This window comes from Enoplosus armatus, chromosome 10 (genome assembly GCF_043641665.1).
Source record: "Enoplosus armatus isolate fEnoArm2 chromosome 10, fEnoArm2.hap1, whole genome shotgun sequence".
Classification (NCBI taxonomy): domain Eukaryota; kingdom Metazoa; phylum Chordata; class Actinopteri; order Centrarchiformes; family Enoplosidae; genus Enoplosus; species Enoplosus armatus.
In genome coordinates, this window is record NC_092189.1 from 22,633,333 (window position 1) to 22,658,332 (window position 25,000).

The 25,000-nt window shown below is 41.8% G+C and overlaps 1 protein-coding gene across 1 annotated transcript in view; it reads left to right on the top strand.

Moving 5' to 3' along the window:
• The first annotated feature begins 16,013 nt into the window (after nucleotides 1-16,013).
• ppargc1b (peroxisome proliferator-activated receptor gamma, coactivator 1 beta) overlaps nucleotides 16,014-25,000 on the top strand; it is an 80,528-nt gene continuing 71,541 nt past the window's right edge. Inside the window, exon 1 of the mRNA XM_070913477.1 lies at nucleotides 16,014-16,094. Coding sequence (XP_070769578.1) covers nucleotides 16,014-16,094 — 81 coding nt within the window. The remainder of the gene's footprint in view (nucleotides 16,095-25,000) is intronic.

Below are 25,000 nucleotides of genomic sequence, written 5' to 3' on the forward strand. Positions count from 1 at the left end.
TGCTCATCAAATTATTCATCCATAATTCACTGCAATACATTTCATGTGTTTCTCCTGAAGTGAACAGATAGATATACATTTATAGAGAAAGCAAAGATACAGGGGGACATGTGGACACGTAGCAGAATAATCAATAATCCTACCTGGACTTGGATCTTTCATCTTATCTTCTAGTAAATAAGCCAATGTACACTGTGGGAAATCACAATACTGCATCACGGACATTATGTACATGCACATCATGTAAAAGCTAGAATATTTTATCTTCCTTCCTTCCCATATATACTACTTTACGTCTGTGTCTAAGACTAGTTTGCAGTTAGCGGAGGTCTGAGAATTAGCTCAAGTGTTAAACGGACAATATACTCAAAGGCTTGTGCACCGAGCACCAATCACCCCCTTTAGGACAGATTCAGGTTTGCTTTTAATGATTTAGGAGTCCTCTTGATTAACTTTGAGAAGCTATACTCATCTCTACACTAATTAACATGAGAGCTCGGGAACTAAACGTTGAAATCAGAGCAGGCACACTTTAGGAGCCACCTGGAGCCTCAAGTTACACGAGTTTCTTAAGTTTTGGTCATTTGAAGCAATGATGGTCAAAAAGACGTAATCTGCAATCAGCCCTCCCTGTGCTCATTCCACTGTACATGCACACGCAGCCCAGATTTAAAAGACCAAATAAACTTTGGTAATCTGAGCATGGATCCTAAAATAATCTCGTCAGGCTATTTGTTCATATAGCAGAATTTTGCACATCTGTTATTTATGTATCAGGTGCTGTTTATCAGCCTAGACGTACCTTACACATATGTGACTCAGCCAGTGACGGCTGAATCTGTCAGTGCTGCTACACTGGAAGAGCTCTTTCTGTTTGTGTTTGGGTATAGTCTATCACCTGGATTCTACCTTTGAAACATTGCAAACTGGAAATCTTTTTTATGCTTGGCATCACACACAATGTAATGTAACCTGGTACAGATACAGGGTGAGACGCAAGTTTAGGAAACGTAGACACAATTAAGGGAACTGGGATGGAACGATGGGCTTAAATCCCTGACATGTTGAATGTGTTTTATTGAAATGGTTCAGCGTCGTCTGATTACAAATACAATGTTTAGAGGCAAGGCTACACCAGCATGGCCTGTCAGGATGGCCAAGTGGTCTAAGGTGCCAGGCTGAAGGTTCATCCTTCCTGAACAATGGTCTCTGGTCTCCAAATGGAGGCGTGGGTTCAAATCCTCCTTGTTTTTAATGACAAGAGGAGTTAGTGTTCCACAATCCTGATAGTCTACCTAACACTGCAAAATCTCCCTCTTCATCAGGCATAAAACCAGTCACACTTTAGCAGAACAGGCTGTGCATTAGAAGTTGTCACTGGGGTTTAATCATAGTACTGTAAAATGTTTAGAATGAAAGCCTTCTCTAAATAAACACATCTTATTTTTGCAGGCATTGCATCCAGTAGTTAGTATTCAGGAAGATCCTGCTGACCGACATGCTCCGACTCTCTAAGTGTTTAGCTTTGGAAGAGGAGGGATGCACTCCTGTGTCCTAGTTTTTACGGAAAACGCTTTTGGTTCCCCTCAATGGAAATCAAGCACCAAGGTTACGGGAATCATGTCGTTTTTAGGATGGCTTTTAGAGCAGCACCTCACACGAGGAGAGCTGTTCAGCAGTCAGCTTTTATCTCCCGCGTCGATGAGAATGAGATAGTCAGGGAGGTGTGCCTGGTGATCCAAGATCTGCAATTCTGCTCATGGAGGCTTGGAAAATGTTGGCCTAAAGATAGAGAGTATGCAAGAGTAAATATAGACAGTGGGATGTTTCATCGCTGCTGGTGCATGACAACTGAACTCCCACTTCTGGTCATATTCAATGTTTTCAACTTGAATTGAAGGATACTCAAGTGAATAAGATTTGCGACATCAGTTCTCTCCCAGCCTACTGCAGAGGCTCCAAACTGTATGGTTGCAGGGTATTTTTCTTCATCATAAAAGTGACTGAGGTTTACAATGTTTCATAGGTCACTAGTAATGTGCTGGACTAAATATAGTCCGGAAAAAAAAACCTGAATATCTAGTGTAGGAGAGAGTTTTGCTTCAATATTGATGCAGGAAAATGGCTTAGGATTCATGGGTCCAAAGGCTGTCTATGGAAACAAAAATTTGGTACAACTTTGATGTCAATTATGCCCGTGATTTAAAATATAAATAGTGATTTTAAAGACAGGTTCTCTTTTAGGTAGATGCAATGACATTTGACTTTAGGAAACATTATTTTACTGCGGAGCTCTCTCCTCCAGCTTTATTATTGGTAGTGGCAAGTGTCAGGACTGTGTCAGAGGACCAGAGTGCTGAATTCAATTGAAAGGTGGAACAAAAGGTGATTAGAAAGAAGAGTTTGCTGGGGAAGTTGTTGAATTTGCAGATACAGTGATGGAAGTGAAAAGCTCTCCTTTCTCCTCTTTATCAGGGATTAGATTGTCCTCAGTGAGGCAGCATATAAATGAGGACACTTGAAAAGGCTCCATGTTTGCACCTCAGTTTATCACCTGTGTGTGTGGGTGCGTGTGAGACATAGAGAAGCTAGAGGTATAATAAAGAAAATGAAGATGATGGTGATGATGATGATAGGGGAGAAGGAGCGAGGAGAGGAGTGGAGTAAGAGAGATGAGGAGCAAGGCAAGAATGAGGAAAAATGTGGCATGAGAAAGAAAAGAGGAAAATACTTTCTGATGGAAAGCTCAAGGAAGAGCAGAAAATATGAATGAAGATGAGATTATAATGAGGCAGAAGGAGGAAGAGGACTGAAGTTGGGGAAAGGGTGAGGAAGATTAGATGTTGTAGGAGAAGACAAAAGGAAAAGGAAGAGGAGGAGGAGGAGGAGGAGGTCGTGAGGCAAAGCATAGGATGAGAGGAGGGGCGTAGCTTCTCCTCATCGACAAAAGTTAGCACTGTACTTGTGAGGTCCCTCCTTGATATGATTGATATATGAGTCACTAACTGTAACGTTAAGCATCACAACTACATGTCGAACTCCATCCATACAACCTTAACCCTCAAACAGCCCTTTGAAGAACGGACAACATCCGATCACTTTCCAAAAGTATCTTTGCTATCGAGGCCTCACAGTGAGCTCAGATCGGTCCCGCAAAGATAGAAGTTTAAGAAGCTACACTTCAGACAGAGGTAAAAGAGAAATAATGTCCCTCATTATGTCCCCATTGATTTAGACAGGCCCAACCGCACACACGCACACACACACACACACACAGTACTACAGTAACTTGATTTAAGGTGTGGTTGAATGCCCAGATGACACTGAGCCCAGATGCTGCCTGACTACTGTAATCTCTGACTTGTGATGGTGGTAATTTAATGTTTTTATTATTATGTCGAGCTTTGTTTGTGGCATCTCTTATAAATAAAGGGATAAGATAAAAGGACCTTTCAGAATTGGCTGATGTAAAGCCCTTTCACACAATTTCACAGCATTTAAAACAGTGAGAATCAATTCATTTCGGTAGATTTGTTCATGGATCTGTGAGGAAAATCTGTGAGGAGCTTTCATGCAGACTTTTGGTTTCGTTTGACTCACAAATTATCACACGGAGCTCACCAACAAAAACATTTCAAAAGAAAGAGTTTCAACTAAGCTTAGCTCCCCTCAGTCTCTACAAAAGAGTGTGTTTATCGACCTCCTGCTTTGACACAGCTGGGGTTGAACGTGCCCCCTCTCTCCCTGCTGATCAATGAACACATGACCCGTCTATGAAATAGGCCACGGCACTGATTGATAACTTCAAACAAGACATGGCTTCCTATAATACACATCGATAGAGGATGTTGTCTGACTGTGCTGCTGTGTGTAACGCTGTGTAATGTCTCTTGACAGCTTTATGAAATGTTTATATACGAGGCTGATATTAGCCTTTAATAAGGTTTGATTGATCCCATTTTTATTGTAGAATTGATCAATAAGACACTGGTGGTTTATGGCAGGGCCCTGAACTTGAAGTGATACTGATACAACACAGGATTTAACACATTAGATATGAAGAAGAAATGTATTCTGCAGGATTTTGGTGGACAGTTTTAGTGTTCCATGACGGTTTAAATTATATTGATAATAAGACTCGCATTAGTATCCTCGTCTGTACAATGCAAACAGCAGAGTGAGCTTCCTCCATGGTGCAGGTATTAACGGATCACTGGAGTTACATACTGGGATATGGGAATATGATGTTTTGGTGTAAATCAGTTGCATCTTTATCACTGGTGTTGAGTGTGAGCAAACAACGTCCAGTGGGACGAGAGAGAGAAATGTGGTATGAGAGTGAAAACATGAATGAAACATTTAATGAGACGAGGCAGAAAATTGTATAAGCAGAGAGAGAGAGAGCGACGGAGGGGGGTTGAGCTCAGCAAAATGGACGTCATGTGTTTGATTTGATGTAGCAAAACCCAGAAATGATCGTTTTCGGCAAATTCCTGCACTTTTGGCAAAATAAAATGTGAATGAGTGCACAAATCCATCAACTGCTTTCATGCAAATATATTCAAGAGGGTAAGTGAATATGATGCATCACTGCATTTCATTGCAGTTTCCCTTACTTTGATGTGTGTATGTTGGATTTTCCCCCCCATTGCTCACACTGAAATTGCTTTAAGAAAAGATCTCTTTGCGGCCGGTATGAACAGGAGGAACAATTATAGCAACCAATAGCTCTTTCAAAGTACATCTGGGCATGGTAGAGTTGTTTTAAGACAGGCTTGATGTAAACCAGCTCATGCTACTGCTGCTGTTACATGTGTGCATATACAGATAATAATACATGGGGGCACGTAGGTGAACGCATGCATATATGTGTCTATGTTGTCTATGTATTCTCTCCGGTGTCCCTGCAGGTCTTGTGACCACTGATGAGTTCATGCAACAGACCTTTTGCCCCTTAACTCCCTTCTCCTGATTGGCCATCGCTGGTCGTCGGAGGGCTGTAAGTTGTGCTGACGAGTTCCTACGACCAAAATGTTTCGCCTTTTTGACACATTTTTCCATGATGTGTCATTAAATTGTTTGGTTGTTTTGCATGCAAAGAGCCTCCTGTAGCTTTGTTGTCAGCGTGCAGACATTTCTTTCCCCTGAGCACTGAGAAAAGTTATCCACGACTGGACTTTTAATGGTCAGAACTGGCTGCCAGGTTTGTGCACTTCCTTATTTGAATACTGATGTGTTTTTTCTTACTTGAAAGTTGTGTTCATGCATTGTGACAAGATGTGACAATAAAAAAAGGTAAACATAGATAACTAAAAATCAAAGTCACTAGAACAGAAACCTCCAGAGGTCTGTTATGCAGTGAGACTTGATTTTCTGCAACAATAAGTATAAACCAGCACATAGATATATCCAGATCATGTTGCCTCAGCGGGTGATTTGGCTTGTTGTAAATGGAGGTAAACTCAAGCTCTTCCTCTGCCCTTCAGTTAATGTGTTAGCACAACATGGGCCTCTACTGTGTGTCATGCAGTAGTATTTGTTTTTGTGTGTCACTGCTCATGTGTTATACCCCTGTGGAATGTGGAGCTAAAGGCAGCGTGAACGTGAAAAACTGTATATATGTTTACTGTCAAGTCAGCACCTGTGGGTCCGACCCCGGGCTTTGTGTGCATGTGTGGGTGTATTTATTCTCCATATATACGATATATTATTCTTCATGTATGAATGTATGCAGCCTTGGGCAAAGTGAGCTCATCCTTGTCCTGTGATTCACCTCTTATTAACCAATCAGAGGAGGGAACACGACCAGCTTCAAGTTGGGATGTTTTTCATTTCGCTTTAATCGTAACAGTTTCTAGCGCCGCGCTTTGCTGACGACACGTGCGGCTGAGAAGAGGATTTCAGGAGAGAGGAGCTGAGGTGAGTGAATTATGGAGTGCAGGGATGTAAACAGAGAGAGGAGTGGCTCGTCGGGTTTCTCGTTTTAACGCTGCCTTCAGGTGCTGCAGAAAGCTGTTATTTATGGCTTCTGTCGTTGAAAATATGACTTGTATATTCTAAAAGTCTAATTGAAAAACTGATTTGGCACTTTCTCTTTCTAGCCACTTGCTAGCTGTTAGCCTCTCAAGGGGGGGTTTCCTCTTTTTAAAACTTTTTTTTTTCCTCACCAATTCCAGGGGGGAGTGAAGCCGATAATCCACCTTAATGCCTGAACTCAACACAACTTGATGCATTTAAATGAAAATAACAAAAATATGGACTGTGTGGCAAACAGGGTGACTTATTTTGTAGAAATGTAGAAAACAATAGATGAACTAAAAATAACAACGATGCAGCTGTGATCATTTTTTGATAAATCTATTTAAAGATTTATTTTGAGCATTCGGGTAAAATAAATTGAACCTATAACCTTAACAGTTACTGCAGAGTTAAACCAGCTCAGAGCAACGTAGTATGAACATAAGGACATGCACATCAGCAATGTAATTGATGCCATAATTGATTAATTGGCTACTATAACCTTTGTGCATGGCCACCATCATAACAGACCATGTTATCATGTCCTTCATGTGCATTTGCCCACCAACTATATTTACAACAGCACTTGAAGGCAGCAGCACACTCATGCGCTGCAAATATTTACAAAAGACAACGTCAGTTACAAAACTAGAACTTTTTGAAGAACTTGTTTGTAGGTTTTCCACTTAAATGTGTTGCCTCAGCCTTGAACTACAGGAAATGTGCAGACTATTGTGCCTTTAGAACAACTAAAATTCATTTTTTGTAAGCTGTCACCATACACGTTTGATGGAGAGGGGAAAAAAAGCCCTCTCTAAAATGAAGCAAAACATGGGCCGGCAGTGTCCAGTCAGGGATACAAAGAGCCAACACAGCAGCAACTGTTGCAGAGTATCAACATGAGAACAAGGGAGAAACTAATTAGTGAAAAGAGCCGCTGAAGTGTTTAGTTGGTGAAATGAAAACCTGTTTGTAATCCATGGACTCTAATGAAAGACAGCTGGTACACGCATGCTCATACACCCTGCTGCACAATTTGGTTTTGGGTTGTTTTTGTAACAGGTGTCTGTGTGTGACGCGTCATCCATCAGCATCAGCGAACACATCGTTCCTTCACCACTCTAAATCACTGCAACTGCAAGGAGCGTGAACACAGACGGACGACGGACATGCGGATATGAATGCCAAACATCCCACGATGGGTTATTAATACAGCAATGGTCTTTGATAGGTCACTATGTGAGGACATGCCCGATCTATTTACAGTGTCTGTTCACATCCAGATCTTTCATAAGCATCTTAGGCTGTGATGTAACACCGACTTGGACCAGAGAGCCTGGCTTCGACTCCAGATCTCATAAATTATATCATAAATCGCATCACGGATACACAGAGTCCACATGAGAGCCCTGCAGGCTGCTGCCTACAGACAGTGTTACATGCACCCTCTTCATACAACATGGAGCTTGGAAATGACACGTCACGTTTAGAACCGTTAAGAAGACATCTCATTGTGCATAATGCAGTTACAGTAAGTATGTAGCCTATCTTTAATAGTTAAAATAGTTTAATCATTTTAGGCCAATTTCTAAACTTTCTATTTCCATATTGGATTTTCTGACTTGACTCCTTAGTATATTCGGGTCTGAATGAAGAAATACATTTCTAAGCTTTTGTATGGCTAATATTATTTTATTTGTTTGTATTTTGGTGTTGTTGTGATAGACTTAGACTTAGACTTAGACTTTATTAATCCCACAGTGGCGAAATTTACAAGTCACAGCAGCAAAGACAGAAAGGTGCAGAAAACATAGTTGTTTTCTTTGTATTTGTTGGTCATTTCACTGTATGATGGAATAATGTTTACTTCCAGAGTATTGTCTATATACCGGGTGTAATAAATCTGTTTTTATCTCTGCCCCAAGTCAGTTGTATTTATGTAGCCCAGTCACACAAATCACAAATTTGGCTCAAGGGGCTTTACAATCTGTACAGCATACGACACCCTCTGTCCACAGACCGTTGATTCGGATGAGGAAAAACGCCTCAATGGGGGAAGAAACCTCAGAGAACACAGGACAAGGACGAAATAGAGAAGGTGAGAAAACATGGACTATAAGCACAAAGATTCACTGAGACTGAGACCGACCTGGTGGAAGGATGATGGTGACAGACACAAGGCCTGAAGTAATCAAGGAATAAGCAAATAACTGAAAGTTAAGGCGAATAGATGAGTTTTGAGTTGAGGCCTCAACAGAGTCAGACTGTCTGATATCTGCAGGAAGATTATTTCAGAGGAGAAGTCTGACATGGATGGGGAGCCAATGAAGGTGAACGAAAATTGGTGTAATGTGGTCAAGAGAAAGAAAGGATTCCTGTTGAAATGAGCAAATAATGAGAGGAGTTAGCAGTGACACGAACTACTAGCTGTTTCACTTCAAAACACACATATGTGAGTGGACAGACACACACATGACACACTGAGTTAAGCAGTGCAAAGGTCAAGGTGACTGTCTGAGCGAGCCAACGAATGATTGAGAGAAGAAGCGACCGTGAGGGAGTAAGAAAATGGCTGAACAAGCATGAGCACGTGCGAACACACCACACAGGATAAGGCCTATATCACTCAGACTCACTCCACACAGTATTTCTTCTGCAGCCTTTCACCAGATTGGCCAACCAAGTAATGAAATTCCCCAGTTACGTGTCAATGATCCCCACTGCCTTGAATTAAATACCGCCATAAATCAGAGCACTCTTGATTCCGTAACGTCCTCTGCAAGATGCCTTTAAGGATGAGAGATGTAAAGTGATTCATTTTTCGGACCCCATTGCTAAATATAACACATGGAGAGGCAGAGGGGTCTGAGTCTGGGCGCTAATGTTGGTTTTTGCATCAGTACTGTTTAAAATGGAGGCCGACAACACACAATCAAACGAGGAAACTGCCCTTTGCTTGACATTCATCGTCTGATCTCTTGATTTGAATATCTGCCTATAACGTCCTTCCTCTGACTGTCGCTCACATCAGTTATACTTCATCTTTTTACAGTTACAGTGTCAGAAAAGAATCTGTAATTTACTACTATTTTCCTTTTGGAAATAGTTGATCCTATAAGTGTTACACTCGCGCACACATCACATATTTCATTGGCCTATTTTACAGTAAAATGTGTTTCATTGGTCCTGCTGTGAGGCTGCTCTGTTGGCTCAGTGGCAGCATGGCTGACTGTCTTTAGTGTGTCTGGCTACCTACTGCTTGGCCTCCTGACAGACTGCTTCTCCGTCTATTTAAAGCTTCGAATTGAATCCTTTATTTACTGTAAGTATCAATGACACAGTAGCAATAAGTCAATGGAACAACTTCCAGATATGTCCTGTGTTTCATGTGTCACTATTTAGTAAAGAAAAAGCAGAGTTAAGTTTGGCACGTTGGACAGAAAGCAGGTAGTTGATGTGTTTGGTCCAAAGACGGCTGTCAGTTAAATGTAGTAGAGTAAACAGGACATTCCCTCCCTCTAATGCCACATCCAGAGTGGCATTTGGCCAGTTTGTTGGCCATTTTTGCAGCATGAAATGTGGCTACAATCATGTCCTCGATGTTGTCTGCTGTGTTGGAGGTATTCTGCATTGTGACTAGATATTTATCTGGTGTGAAGAGCAAGAAGATACCTCTCTGTTTACCCGGCTGAAAGTGATATTCCTGCACACATACATCATTAGCAAAGCGACTGATTCAGATACTGACGGCTGACGATGCCTTGAAGGCACCCTGTGGAGTTTTTAACCACTAGCAGCACTATGGAGCAATGTTTTTACAAGTGCGTCCAGGTTTTACCTGTATTGTGACAAATAGGCAAGGAAGAAGAGGAATAAAAACATGCATGATTTTGCAAAGGTTTTATGAGGAAGAAAATGCATTCAGCGCTTTTGTTACACCTCATGCATACACTCAATACATTCTGGTGAGCACTGAAATTTTACAGAAACATTGTTTGAATTACAAGAAAACTCCTTGGGCACCTTAAACATGCTGCAGCTGCCTGTCTAGATCAGTATGTACCGATGTGCTCCCATGCCCTGGATGGTTATATTTGGAACATCCATCTTAGGTGACTGGATTCCTCTCTGATACTGATAGATGTTTCATCTGGACATCCTGAGATGAGTCTGAAAATGCAGTAGCAATGTTGGTCAGTAGATAGGTTTACCTGTCCACAATTATTGGTCAGACTGACATACAGTACATGACTGACTGTGGACATAGCCGCAGGAAGTAGGGGCACTGAGGGCGCTGCAGCCCTCCAACCCCCAGGTTCAGTGTCCCCACCTCCAGATGCTTTCCTATAATAGTTTGCATGGTGTTGTACAGTCATTTGTCAGTCTTGATGTGCTGGTGCAGGAAGGTTTGGACTGTATTCAGCCCCTCCAGCATGAAGAAAAAAAGTTCAAATGCAGTTTTTAACCAACAACAACAGCACTTTAAAAGCGTGTTATCATGAGTGACAACTCTGCTACGCCAGTGTTCATCTTGATGACTCAAGTACATTTCTTAACTACATCCTTTTCATATTGTCTGATTGTTTGGCTGGTAACGTCATATTTACAATGTTGTCAGGACCCCATGATGCACTTTTGCTGATATATACTGTATGTAGCAATAATTTTATTGATTTATTTATTAATTATTGCTGCCTGTGGCCATCAAACTGTTCAAGTCCTCCCTCTGAGTGTCACTGTCACTGACACTCCCTTCCTCATGGAGGGAAAACATCACATAGCTGTGGATGTTTATGTTGTATGATGAATACTAATGGTTATTAACTCTGAGTGTCCCTGATAAACAGACTGGAAATCTTCTAATATACTACCTCACTATTACTTATTCTTAAATGACAATTTAAGTGCAATACATATCTATATCTATATATATATAGATATAGATATAGATACATTGCTGTTGTATATATTTTTTACTTTATTTTTCACTTAAATATTGTAAATGTTTATATTTTTATTTTCTATTTCTTATTTGTATATTTTGTGCATACTTTTATTTATAAAATTATGCTGCTTTCTAATCTTGAATGGGAGCACCAGGACTGTACAAGTTCCCCCCGGGGATCAATAAAATATTTCTGATTCTGATTCTGGTGACCACCTTATGTTTCGTCTAACCATTAGATCTAAACGTCCACTCATTCACAGGACACAACACAATCTACTGGCCATAGTGCCATGACATTTACTCTGGACATTCATGCTCTTTAGAAGACGAACTCCCTCCATTTTGGACATTCTGTGAGCTTCCCTCTGGTGACCGGCGCTGGAAAAAATCTACTTTGCACATAAAATACAGTATCTCCTAATCTAATATGCAGACTTGCTTGACATTGGCTGAACTCATCCATGATCCCAGGATGATAAATAAAGGGAGGACTGACCAATGAAATTGAGCTGCTGAATCTGTAATTCACCAGCTGCTGTACGTATTTACCAATTTATTTTGCCATATATGTACGATTTCTAAATATTCAAGCAGATAAATGTTCTAATCTCTGTTCAAATCAACCTTTGACCCTTTAAGAATATTGCAGTACATGATGGCAATACACCCAGAAACTTTCTAGGTGCCAAAGTGTTTACATTCCTAAAACACATCTCATCCCGACAAGATTGAACATTTTTTTTGCTTATTCACCTTCACTGTGAAGGTGTGAACACTGGAATGTCCAATTATCCCTGAAGTCATCTGAGGTCGACCTGACCTTTGCATGTCGGGAGAGTTCAGAAGCTCACCGTGCTAACAGCACACTTATTTTTTTGATAATCAGGAATCAAAGCACGAAGGTAAACTCTGGACATAACCTGGGATATTATTGTAATGTCCTCTTAGATGAAATACTGTACTTGCCTCTAAGACCACCTGACACATACCAGCCCTGCTCAGTAACAGCCTGACCTTAGATCGCAGCCTTGTGTTTGGATGGTTGACCGCACCCTGAGGACTAAACATTATTGAAATGTCAGCTTGGATGGTCTGGATGCTGCGAAGACACACATCATCTCAGTTTACAGTTTAGAGACCTGGATTGTTTTTAGTGTTTGTGGTGATCTGCTGCAGCTCCGTGTGATATACTAAGGCACTAACGCTGCCTGGGTTTCTGCAGCTTTTAGCCTGTTTGTCATCTTGAGTGGAGTTTTCTTTTGGGTTGAGACATTTGTTTTGTAAGCCCCTGCGGCATTTCCTTGTCTCTCCGGCACATTTTGTGTTTTTTCTCTTTCTCTTTTAGTTTGTACTGTTTGTTCACAGAGATAACTAAATATAAAAAGAGCACAGAGTTGTTTGTGGTCGGGAGACGTTTCCCCAAGGAGTTAGTATTTTAAAAAGAAAACTTAGTTTAGAGCGTATATGATAAAAGCAAACTCCTCTTCTTGTTCTGTTAGGCTGTTCTACAAAGTTTCAAAAACCTTTCTCCCATCTTGTCGTATCTCACTGATCCAAAATCCTCCTCAGGAATACTTCATTCCATTCATCAATACACTAGTCTCGCCTCTGACCTTTTACTTACTGAACATTAGTTTCCTGTGATATTGATGATTTAGAAGCTGAAGGTTATTCTGCTGTTGACCTCGCTGGCAGTCTTTCTAGACCACAGGGCTGGCTCAAGACCTAAAATGTAAATATAAAAATGTGGTAACATAAGAAGAGGACATCACTGGAACATAACTTGGAACAGTTTGTTGACACTCCAGTAATGTTGGCTTCTTCTTCTGAGGCCACCACCAACCAGACATCATGCAAACATAGCAGGTTTGTAAATTATGGTAACATTGCTATTTTTTCCAGTGGTCATGACTTGTACTACATGTAACTATTCCAGTCCCTGACATAGTTTTACACTTATTTAAAGGAGCACTGGCTGGTCTCTGGGGCTCTGAACAGAATATATTGATACCATGTGGAGTCCTCTGTGTACATTGTACTTGATGCTAAATATTAAGTACAGAAAGTACAGAAAGTACATAAGACAATGAAGTATTTTGAACGCACAAGAGAGAAGTAAAATGGTAGGTTGTGTCATGACAAATGAGAAATAATTGAAAACTGTGGTTTTCATGGTTATATGTGCCATGGTTGCACAGCAATTCCTCATTTACACAAAACAGAACCTATGCAGCTGCATTGCATTCTGGTCTATGTTCTGCTCCTGCGGTTGTAGAATTTGAACTCCATTCCTCTTGTACATTGGATTTCTCTCTGACTGTTGAACGTTGGTGCAAAATGGCAAAAATGCACTCTTTTAATTCTGAGGGAATGATGCCAAAATCAGACATTGAATCACATTTGTCTCCTCACTTCTTTTGAGCCACGAATACAAAGAACATTCCCAACGGCTATTTTACAACAGTCAAGAGTTTAAAGGAGGGATTTGTCTCCTGTGTTGCATATTCATATTTCATAAACGTCAACAGGCTTGACTGTACATGTGATTTAACAAGCACTTATTTTACGTAACTTTTGATTGCAACAGCGTGACAAGCAGAAACAAGTAGAGATCCACAATGATGTTTTTGAATTGAAGCTGCTGGAGACTGAACATTTATATCTTTAATACCTGTAGTCACATCAAGAAGAAGGGGAAGAGGAGGGTCTCTTTGTTATCTTCAAATGACACAAACACACACAGAAATATATAAATATGCACAAACCTTTCCCTTTTTATCTCTTGTTCTGTCATAAACACTTCCTCCCTTTTAACACAGAAATATGCAAAAGCATACACACATTTTCTGTATCTCTGTATCTCCGAGGACCTTCAACGACAAAATGTTCTCCATATCCTCTTACCCTCCTTATCTAATTCATGTGTTTTACAACTTATTTTTATAGTTTTGACCGTTTTTATCGATCATCCTGTGATAATATTTGCTGAAGTGTGGTCTGTAGACTGTGTTGGATGTTTCCAACAGACAGTTTGGGAAATTATTTTACCATTCACCTTTGTTTTCTCCTCCAAACAAATGTGGCTAACCTGGGGGCTTTCTTTAAATCCAGTCTATTCAGCTCGTGTTCGTGTTTCCAGCGACAACGTTACAGATAGAAATGATCAAAATGGTCAAAACTACAAAAATAAGACCCAAGTTGAAATAAGAAGAAGTGAGGACCGCAGAAAATGTTTTTACTTTCTAAAACTGTCCCGTCATGTTTTACAACGCAGCGGTCCTCACAAAGACAGAACTACAAAAGCACACACATTGTATTAAGGTCAGTGTTGTCAGGCAGGCTTTTGAAAGACATGCAGGGCTCTGTTATGGCCATCACCTGCCCCAGACAGTTAACCTTTTCCTGATCAACACACATCCACACACACACACACAGAGCAGAAAAGCCCTGTACTGCAATGCAGTGAAAACATTACAATCACCGCTGTCAGGCTGCATTCACACCAAATCAGGCGTTGCGGCGATTAGCAGAGGGTTGTGCGGCGGTGTGGGAGTGTCACTGTGCAACTACAAATACTAACCAGAAATCCCAACCTGAAGAGCGACACAATGCAGCGATTAAAGCCCACGTGCTCCCTCATGGCAGCGCTGTACAGCTCTGGAAAGGTCATCGGTGTCTCGTCCATCTTCACACTCGCTCGGTACATAGCTGGATGCTATAATGCTACATGGTAAACAAGGGACTTCTTCCTGTGGGCTTATGTGATTGGCCACCGCAGCGTGATGTGGGTTGCGTTTCTGCTAAAGTTGAATCTGTTTCAAATGTTCAGTTTTTTTGCGTTTAAGCGCACTACACACATTAAGATGAAGGGAAGACCTTAGCGTGTGTGTCTCTATGTCAGCTGCTTGTGTGAATAACTGCTATTGTGGAAACAGCCATAAAGATATCATAAAATCTGACATTTCACTAAAAGTTTAGATTGCATCATGTCATCGTTTTAGTGGTATTCTGGGATCGTCCTAATTTCACATTGCTGTAAAGTCACATTCAGATATAAGCCATTTTGAAGTGTGTTATGGTGATGAAATGACATGTTATGATGTTGACACAAAGCTGACTGCCTGCTCACTCTCTTGCACATTCATGCATTTGTCTTCTTGCATGACTCACTGATGTGAAACCGATCGAAGTGATGTGGTTTTATTTTCACAGCCTAAACATATTTGCAAATATAATGATGCTAAAATGTTTTCATCACTCAAACAGTCTTCTATAGTTACAATTCTACAATGGCATCAGCTAATGTCATCAACTATGCTAGCTACATGACTGACAGAAGTTGCATTCGCAGTTGCCCAGCAACAACATGGGGGCGCCGCTAACACTTCTGTCTGTGCCGGTTTCTCAAAACAAAGGCATTGTGGTTCAACAAGCACACAAAAAGTGTCCTGACTGATTGGACCCTTTTGTATTTTGTGTTTGTGATAATGACTGAAGTTACTCTGGAAAAAAAATCCGCTTCCAACTGGAGAACCAGTTTGTTTTGTGCTAGCCTGCCTGCTTACTGGCTTTGATGAAGGGCAGAAATGTTGAACTCTTGATTGTTGCCGCTACTCATGGAGTTTTATTACCATTAAATCTGTAGTATATCAATAAGAAGAAAGTCTATCTGTCTATCTATCTATCTATTAAATAGACTTGCTCATACTGAATGCCTTTGTGTTTGGCATGACACATTTAGAAATAGATTTTCATGTAATCATTTTTAGTGATTTATTCAAATCAGTTTTTGTAAATTCTCTTGTGGCAGTAATTTTCCTTTTTTTTCAATCGAAATGAAATCAAATGAATCTTCATTTTATTGTGGGACCCCCCCGGAGCCACTGCATTGACCCCTGGAGGTCCCCAGGCCCCACTTTGGAGAACCGCATGTCTTGGTTTGTCTGTGTGTGTAAACAGATGCGCCCCCTGCAGGCAGCCTCCCCCCACTGCTCTTCCTCCTCCTATACTCCGCTTTCTGACTCCGCGGCTCCTCATTCACTAGAAGATGGCGGACTGCGCTCCACTGTTAGATGAGGAACTCTCGTCCTTTGTCTTCAATTACCTGACAGAAAACTCCGACAGCCAGGTAAGATCTGGGCCTCTGTGGACACACGGAACCTTGGGCTTTCCAGACCGGGGTGCGTCTTTGCACGTCGCCCGCTGTGGCGCACAATATGCCCGGTTGATGCGAGGCTTTCGCCCGGCTTGTCAGCAGCATCTCGCAGGCACAGTGCGAACCGGTATCTCGGTCTCCGTGCGTGCGTGTGTGTGTGTGTGTGTGTGAATGTCTACTATGTCTTGACGTCTGGCTTTCACGTGTTTTTTGGAGAAAATGTCATCAGCCACCGGCTATGAGAGACTCTGACGGATTAAAGCGAATATATATGTCTGAGTTGGTGCTGGAAGCGGAGAGCAGCCGGTGTGCTGCTGCTCGGGGGAGATTATTTGGTATGCAGAGGGGCGCGATGGAAACTTTTGACGCATTCTTCGGGGAAGTTTAAATTTCAATGCCGGAGACTTGGACACGTGGTGCGCCTCCAAACGCATGGACTTGGCCTGAAGACTATTATGATATTATGACATTATGATACTAATCCACTGGCTACGGGACTGTTGGGTTTTAGAAATGGCTCAGGGACAAGACAGATGTGTGTGTCTTTTTGTTGAAACATTACTCGGCTGGTTTGATATTATACATTATTATCGCAAAATCGAATCGGATGTTTAATAAAGTCTGTTTGCGGAAACGCTACCGGTGCTGTGTAATGTTATTTATCCACTCCAGTATAAGCTGCTTGCCACAGCACCGTGAGCTTAACTGGGATCTCGGTGTTCCATCTGCAGGCTGCTCGGTGCGCTTCAAAGTTGAGCAACTAACACCAATGAATCCTGTAATTCCTTCAGATAGGTCATTTTATCAGACGATATTCTGCAAAGCAATGAGATGGAGAGGAGTCAGTGGGTTTTTGTCAGCTGAGAAAGTTGGTGCGGTTTTATGTTTTCATAATCGTTTGCGTAATCGTTAGGCGACGGTTACAAAACGTTTGTCTGGTTCACACGGTTGTATGCTTTGGCAGACTGAAAAAACAACCGATTTCGGGCTGAGGGTCTGAAGTGTCGTGATGACACAGTTTGTTAACCCACGGTGTTGCTGTGGGTCGCAGGGAAGCGATTTTGCACAGAATTTCAAGGGAGCGTCAAGACGCCAAACTGCATTAGTAAATCTCTGCCATTGTGGGATTCCTTGCTTATGCAAATCATGCATAACACCTACAACATGAATTCATTTGTAAGATGAATGGATATGATCTTTAATTGAATTCGGTGTACAGTCAACGCATTAAGAATCACTTATTAAAACAATATGTGAACTTTTATAACTGGCTCTCCTGTTAATCCCAGAATAATCTCCTCCCATATACCCTGCGCAAGGCGGTAGCGAGTGGTGGTTAACAATTTTTGAGTTGAGATTTCAGCTCAATTAAGTGATTCTTTGCACATCAGATGTATACCGAATTTTCTAGGAGGAAGTATTTATTAGCAATAGCTCCTAAGATTTATAATGGGATATCTGTCGTGTTGCGTACATTGAGGGAGACAATGAATTAGAGAATTTCCGAGCCGGGTTTGGTGAAAAATTCTAATTCTCACACGACAGGACGGAACCTATCAGGTCTAATCTCCATCTCCCCCCTGCTGAGGGGTCGCGCTTCAGAAATGCGCACGGATCATTACCGTGCACGTAAACCCATAACATGGCCTGTCATAGGAATACAGGACCCCCGGTGTTTACTGCATCACAGTGTGACGTAAGATTGCGTCGTGGTGATTATTATTGCTCCGATTGCACGGTCATCTGAGGGGGGGGGGGGGGCGTGTGTGTGCGCGCGCACGCGTGGAGGGGGGGGGGTCTGTCACAGCTGATTGGCTGATTGGCAGCTTAAGCAGGTTAATTCAGTGTGTGGTGGGATCCAGAGAGACTGTGGGCTATTTATAACGTGCAGCACACAGACAGATGCATTCGAGAGGTAAATGAGAAGAAATAGCACCCCATGAGGAAATAAATACAGCAATACATTCCTTAATACAGGAGCTAACACTATGACAGCACATTTAAATAATATCCTATCATAACTAGATTGTGACCTACATCAATATGTTATCATGTCCTATGACATCACTCAACTATAACATAACTGATATATGTATAGGAACTTATTGTATGCCTATTCAGAGTTCTTTGTTGGTAACAGTATGTCTCATGGTATCACCATAATAGTCCTCATGGTAATATTCATATGATAATTAATATTCCTATAAGATCCGACAATGTCTCTGTTCTCAATCACTTCTATGTATCAATATGCCTTTAATCCCTTAACAAGCGGTGACCCACTGATTGGACAGTCATTACAAACTCATGCTGTGCAGCCAAACATAGTCCAAACGTACAGAACTTTGATTTTAAATTCTATTGAAGATCTCAAAGTTTCCAACGAGACCAAATATGTTGGGCTGACTTTTGAGGACATGTGATGTTTAAATAGAATAATGTCCAAGACATCTAGAGTATTTCCATTTGATGGAATGATGCAGCCATAAATATCAAATATCTTTGAATATTACACTCATGGACATCGAGCTGGAGCAAGCTGATATAGAATACATATGATACCGTCAGACAGTGTGCTATTAGATGATTTGAACAACCTTAAAGCTACTTAAAGGTATACAAAAGCAGAACGCAATATGCATTCCTGTAGTACCATGCATGCTGTTACATTTGCTGTAAAATCTTTGCAGCTCTTTCCTCTCAGGCTTGTAATGCTGGATTGCTGCAAAGTCCTTGAGTGACACAGAGGGAGAAAGATAGTGTAACTTGAGTATAAGGAACAAGGGAAACAATCTAATTGTACTTTTTATCAATGCTTAAGTTCTTTCTTCATGTGAATTCTGATAAGGTTATCTATTGTCCAAACGCAGGGCTAACATGTTAATATTTACTCAGGGTTATTAGCGCTGGCTGGCTCTCTCTCTCTCTCTCTCTCTGTGTTTCAGTGTGTGTCTATGTCGCTCTCCCCTGCCGGCTGGTTATTGTAATACTACTCTATCCTCGTGACTGGAGTTACAGAACAGAGCTGCTGCAGTCATGTGAGTTGTAGTGGAGGGAGGGAGGGAGGCGTTACCCGTGACGTAGCCAAGTGACAGGCAGTCCGTCCCCCCTCCCCCTCCTCCTAACATGTGACTGCTTCCCCCTCTCTCTCATACTGTCTCTACCTCTCTCGCTCACTCTTACACATACATACAGTACACATACTTAGCGTAATCTCTCTCCTTTACACTTCCTGTCTTTTTCTCATTTAAACAACTCTTAATCTGCCCTTTTTCTATCTTCCTGTATTTCAGAGGCAGTCTATGATATATGTGAATTATGTGGGTTTATTGCACATGGCATCAATGAACATTTAACCTTTTTCCACCTACGTTTTTGGAAGACTTGCCGCTGACCATTGATTTTACTGGTCACCTTGACCATTTGACCCAATTGATTTCTTTTTCCTCTTTCTCAGTGCAACACCGACTCATTGTTTACATCAAAGCTCAATTTCTGTTAATATAAGTACCGAGGCACTTAATAGTTCTTCACGTGGAGAGCTGTACGTGCCGCAGTGGAAGGGGCGGGGGTGGATGTGATGTTTTCAATAACTACGTCAATAACAGTGTCTTTGGTTTTTGAAATGATCATCACAGCATTGTACGTACGATCATTGATCACTGGCTCATTGGCCGGCTGATGCCTCACTCTTTGATTTAAATGCACTGTGCTGTCTTCAGCAGAGCATGCCACTAGTGTGTATTGTTTCTGCAACTTTAGGCGTAAAGGAAACAACACAGTTTCATATGAACGATCTGATAAAGTAGACCTGTTTCCAGGTGTAAACTCCATAATACTATTATTGTTGTAGCTTAGTAAGATGATATGTTTATCTGAACAACTGCTAGCTAGCTAACCAGCCAGCAGCCTCATCGAGCAAAGACTTTGTCCGTGTGAACCTGACACTACTAACAAACTACTACTCAGTTGAAGTGCTAATCGGATATGTTACGGACAGAAAGCTGATCAGATTTTGAATCACTTTTCCTTTAAAAACAGCAGAGCAAGAAACCAGGTCTTTGTCATACATTTGAGACAGCCAAGTCCGATGGTAACTTAATCATAGTCAGCTGTTCTCAGAGCAACAGATCTGGTGCCACCAGGAACCCTGAAACTATAAACATGAAGCTCATATTTCGTGTTCAAAAGAAACTAAAAAATGTTCTATTTCCAGCTATATGACTTGACCTACTTAAAGGTTGTGTCAGAGTGCAGTTGGTCTCCCAGACCCGTTTCAATGCTAATCATTGACCGGGCGTTGAGGGCCAGTCTGGGTCCATCCAGGGGATTGACTCTGGGAAGATCAGGCCGACTTAACGTCAGTCACCACATCCTGCTGTAACAGGACACAACCAGCCACAGGGCATATTCTAGTAAAATATTAGCCGTGGCTCAACAGTTACTCCACTCTGCCTTCCAGCGTGGCAGTTGAGCAAACCTGCTCTTGAAGAGAAAGTCACATGTACATTCAAGCACAAGTGTTGGTGTCAATTGGGAGAAAATGAGGAATCTCCCATTTCCTATTTGAAAAATCCAGTTTTACCTGTGCAAACATAGTCCCATTCATACACTGCATGTGCTTGTTTATTGAAGTTCTGTTCAGGGCTGGAGGTCAAGTAGAAATAGTGGCAAGTTTTATGTGCATCCAAGTTATCCTGCTCAATTATTCTACAGTAAAAATGTTGTCAGCATCTTTAAAAAAAAAGGCCAAACGGTTCTTGGGATGTAAAGCCGCTGCGCCATGTGGGATTGATAAAGGTTGCTTTCTTTTCAAACTTCAAACAACTGCAGCTCTGCGCGCCCATTAAGTTAACACTTAATTGGAGTGTGTGATCAAAAAAAGCACAAAGAAGAGAAGAGAACAGTCCCAGCCTGAGAGAGAAACAAGGTGTGAGTAGGAGGTTGATATTTATTAGTAATTGAAAAACTTTGGAAATACTTATCAAGAGCATTGTTCCCAGATCATCACCAAATTACCCACTGCTTCCACGTTTGCCGCCCCAAGATGCATGTTATTATCAAGTGAACTAATCAAGATAAAACTCAGCTCTTAAGTGTTTAAAACGTTAATTGCATCTCTGAAATGATGCCTACACGTACCAAATGGAAAACTTAATAAAGCTTAAAGCCATTACTGTGCTGCTGTGTAGCCCTATAGAGCCTCGTACTGTCAGTCAGCACTTTATCCTATAACCGTGATGCGTCTGTGTGTGGGGGTGTGTGTGAATGTGTGTGTATGTGCTCATACCCAGCAGGCGGTCAGCTCTCATTCTTGTCTCTCAGATGATCCTATCCAATTTCGGATGGGAAGTCACACGGTCCCTTACTGGCCACATTTAGCTTGATGGCCGGACGTATATAAACCTCCCTTATAATGCATTTATACTTAGTCTGCGAGCAGGTAGACGTGTCACTTTCTTGATGCCAATAAATCCGATTTAAATTGGACAGTGACAGAGAAGAGTGAAGGATCCAGACAGCCAGGGAGGCAGGCAGACGGATAGGTGTATAAATAACAAGGCTTTGAAGTTCCACCCGAGAGTGATGGATACAGGTGTTATTGGCAGTGACTGGGATGTGCACCGTGCCAGGGACAGACAGACAGACAGACTTTCTTCACTTACATTTGATCTGTTTCCTTCTCTGTCCACTGATTTTGGCATTTTGTTGTGGCAGTCCTCTGTTTTCTTTCTAGGTTTTTTTTCTCTGTCATTTCCTGTTTTATCCCCAATTCTGTGTCATTATCTTTCTGTCTGAGTCGTGATGTGCAGTGCTGCAGTGCAATGTGTTCAGCTTGCAGCCTTGCAGTGACTCACCTGTCCCTTCTGTCACTGTGTACTGGACACACACACACACACACACACACACACACACACACACACTGTCACGCACACTTGAGCTCATGAGCATCCCTTGCACATACACACGCATGCATTTACAGTATATTGTATAGTATGTTTGAAAATGTGGTAAAATTAATATGTAAGCTTATACGATAGTTACATTTATCGTTGCATTGATTTTTCAGGGGTGTATCTGATGCTGTTATGTTGACTGAATCAGTGAGAATACTTTAGATCACCATTGCTGCAACCTACAGTGAGCAGGTCAGAGTTCAGGGGGTCAAGGCATCGTGTCAATAGGAACAAGTGTTCCCCTGTCCATAATCTGAGAGAGTAAGATAGGAAAGTGCAGGGAGGAGCGTGGTCGTCTGCTGGTGGCCGGCTGTGTTAGATTTATAGCACTCATGTTGTGTCATTGCATTTCCTCTGTGCTGAGATGAATGTCAAAGTGTTAAATCGATGGAACAGATGCAGCTTCGCCCTGCGATTGGCGCTAGAATTGTCGGGTCTGGTAATGTTTCCTAACCTGATGCTGTGGGAGCCTGGCTGTTCCCTGGTGGTTACTGTGGTGCTGCACCAAGGTGCCCACTGGATATCTGTGTGTGTGTGTGAGTTAACTATTCATGTGTGTTTATGTGTGGTTGATCCACATCGTGGGTGTGTGCGTCAGAGTGGGCGCTGGGAATATGGCTGCTTCCTCCCAAATCCCTCTGAGGTTCATCAGGCATCCGGCTTAGACGTTGACCCCCCCACGGGGCCTGTGTGTGTGTGTGTGTGTGTCCTGTAAGCAAGGATCATAAACTGCATGTGTGTTTCTGTGTGTCACATGTTGGAGTGTGCTTTTGCTAGCTAACATGCTAGCAGCGGCAGGTGAGGGGTCTCTCAATAATTAATTGCGTGGTGATTCGTCAGCTGCTCACTCAGGCCGGCCTGGCATCGCAGGCTGCAGCTGACACTCAAACACACACTCACATTAGGGCTGCAGGATTCTGGGTTACACAAGAATCATGATTTTCTCACTCAGAATTGAGATTACAATTATCCCTCACTATGCTCAGAGGAAACAGTGCCTCTGTAATCTTGTTCCTGGTATGCTGATGTCATTAATGCAGCCAGTCGCAAACCGTTTCTGGTTGTTTTCAGAACCGTGTTGGTTTCATCATCAGGTGGTTGTATAAATCTGCGCCATGCAGCAACTGTATAGCAAAGTACTGCTTGCAAAATCTGTGCCCCTGATCGTCATGATCTTCTAATATAAAAAGCCCCAAACAAAAGAGAGTGGCCCCTTTGATGGTACCATGTTTTTTACTTTTCAGACAAATGTTTCATCCGAAGCTTTTACGTTTTTGTGTGTCTCTTTCACGTCTATGGTTTCTGTCCACACTGCTTGTGTACAGTTTGTCACATGGTGTAACAAAGTCATTTGTTTATGCAACTCAGGAATAATTAAAAGCTCTCGATTTGATGCATCAGATATCCCTGCTAATGCAAATATGGCAGAATCGATTTCATTGAGATTGCACGGAGATATGAATCAAAATTGCAATTTTAATATCATAAGTTGTGCAGCTCACGTAGGATAGAGAGTGACTGAAGATATCCTCCAGATTCATTAAGTGCTTGCTACCGATTGTGGAACATTATTATCATCGCTACGATCAATCCTTCGATGTCCATCGCGATAATTTGTCATTTAAATTTTCTCTTTTAATCTTCGTTTTATCTTTGGTCTTCCCTACAGAACACAGGAAGGCTCTCGCAGCGCTGCCCTTTAGCCTGGTTTCTAACACAGGGATAAACAGGCGTAGCAAAGGCTTATTGGCCAGCGTAGTTTAGGGCCAAACACAACTATACAATACTTCTTCATTAAATTGGTTTCCACTAGAAAGGCTGTATCCGGCTACACCTCAGCCTTGTTTCTTCTTCTCTTGAGCCTGATTTGGACCTACAAAGATTGTATAGTCTTATTCGGCATCCTGCCATGTTTAATCGAGTGATATTAAATCTGAAATGAGGTACCTTATCATGTATTTCACAACTTTTTAATATGCAATTCGACATTTTACTGACTAATCTGACTTTAACTCTCCAGAGTAAGTCTGTGGAATAAATGGCTACAGCACAAGGGAACAGGAGGAGTCAAGAGGTCACGGTGTCAGCAAAAGAAACTGCTCTCAGATCAGAACATGGACAGGACAGGTCTTTATAGACTGGGAACTGCTGCAGAATCTCTAAATCCAGTTTGCATCCTATCATGCATGCATACTGCAGGATTTTCCAAACAGTTCTTCTTCCCCTGAGGTGGAGCAGCAGAGCGGCACTCAACCGTGCAAAGTGTCCAACACGCACAACGGCTTCATTGCGTGTATTGAAGTGAGAGGTAGAGAGAGCAGATATGGTGGGAGACTGGAAGAGAGACCACTGAGCGAGAGTCTTACGAGGTGTTCATCATCTGCCTTTTGCCGTCTTAATATATACGAAAATCTATCGAGTTCGTCGCCGTGTTCCAGGTTGATGCCGTTCTCGCTGTGACCAGAGTGGGATATGAGGATGTAAATTTCTCCTCCACCTCTCTTTCTCTCTCCAGGCTATAGTTTTAATACAGATTATATACTTTACAGTCAGAGCCGTGATTCACTGTTATCACTCGTCATATTTTATTCCTCCTTTCCTTCTCTTTTTCATGGTTCTTACTTTATGCCACATCCAGACACTCAGCAGACCACCGGGAATTTATCATTTTGGTTATTTACTGTTAAATCATCATTTACATACCATTTAACCTTTGCAGCTCACTGGAGGCGAGCAGGTTCAGCATCATGCCCATGTCATTTGGATAAATGACTGTGCTCACTGCTGTGGGGGTTTAAACCAAGAGGTTTTCGGCATTGGAGCTGCTTTTCTCCGTATTATATCATTTCAAATTGAATATTTGGAGGTCTTTGTGTTGCTTCTGTGTAAATATTGTCGTTCAGCTCGTCTTTGTTAAAAAAA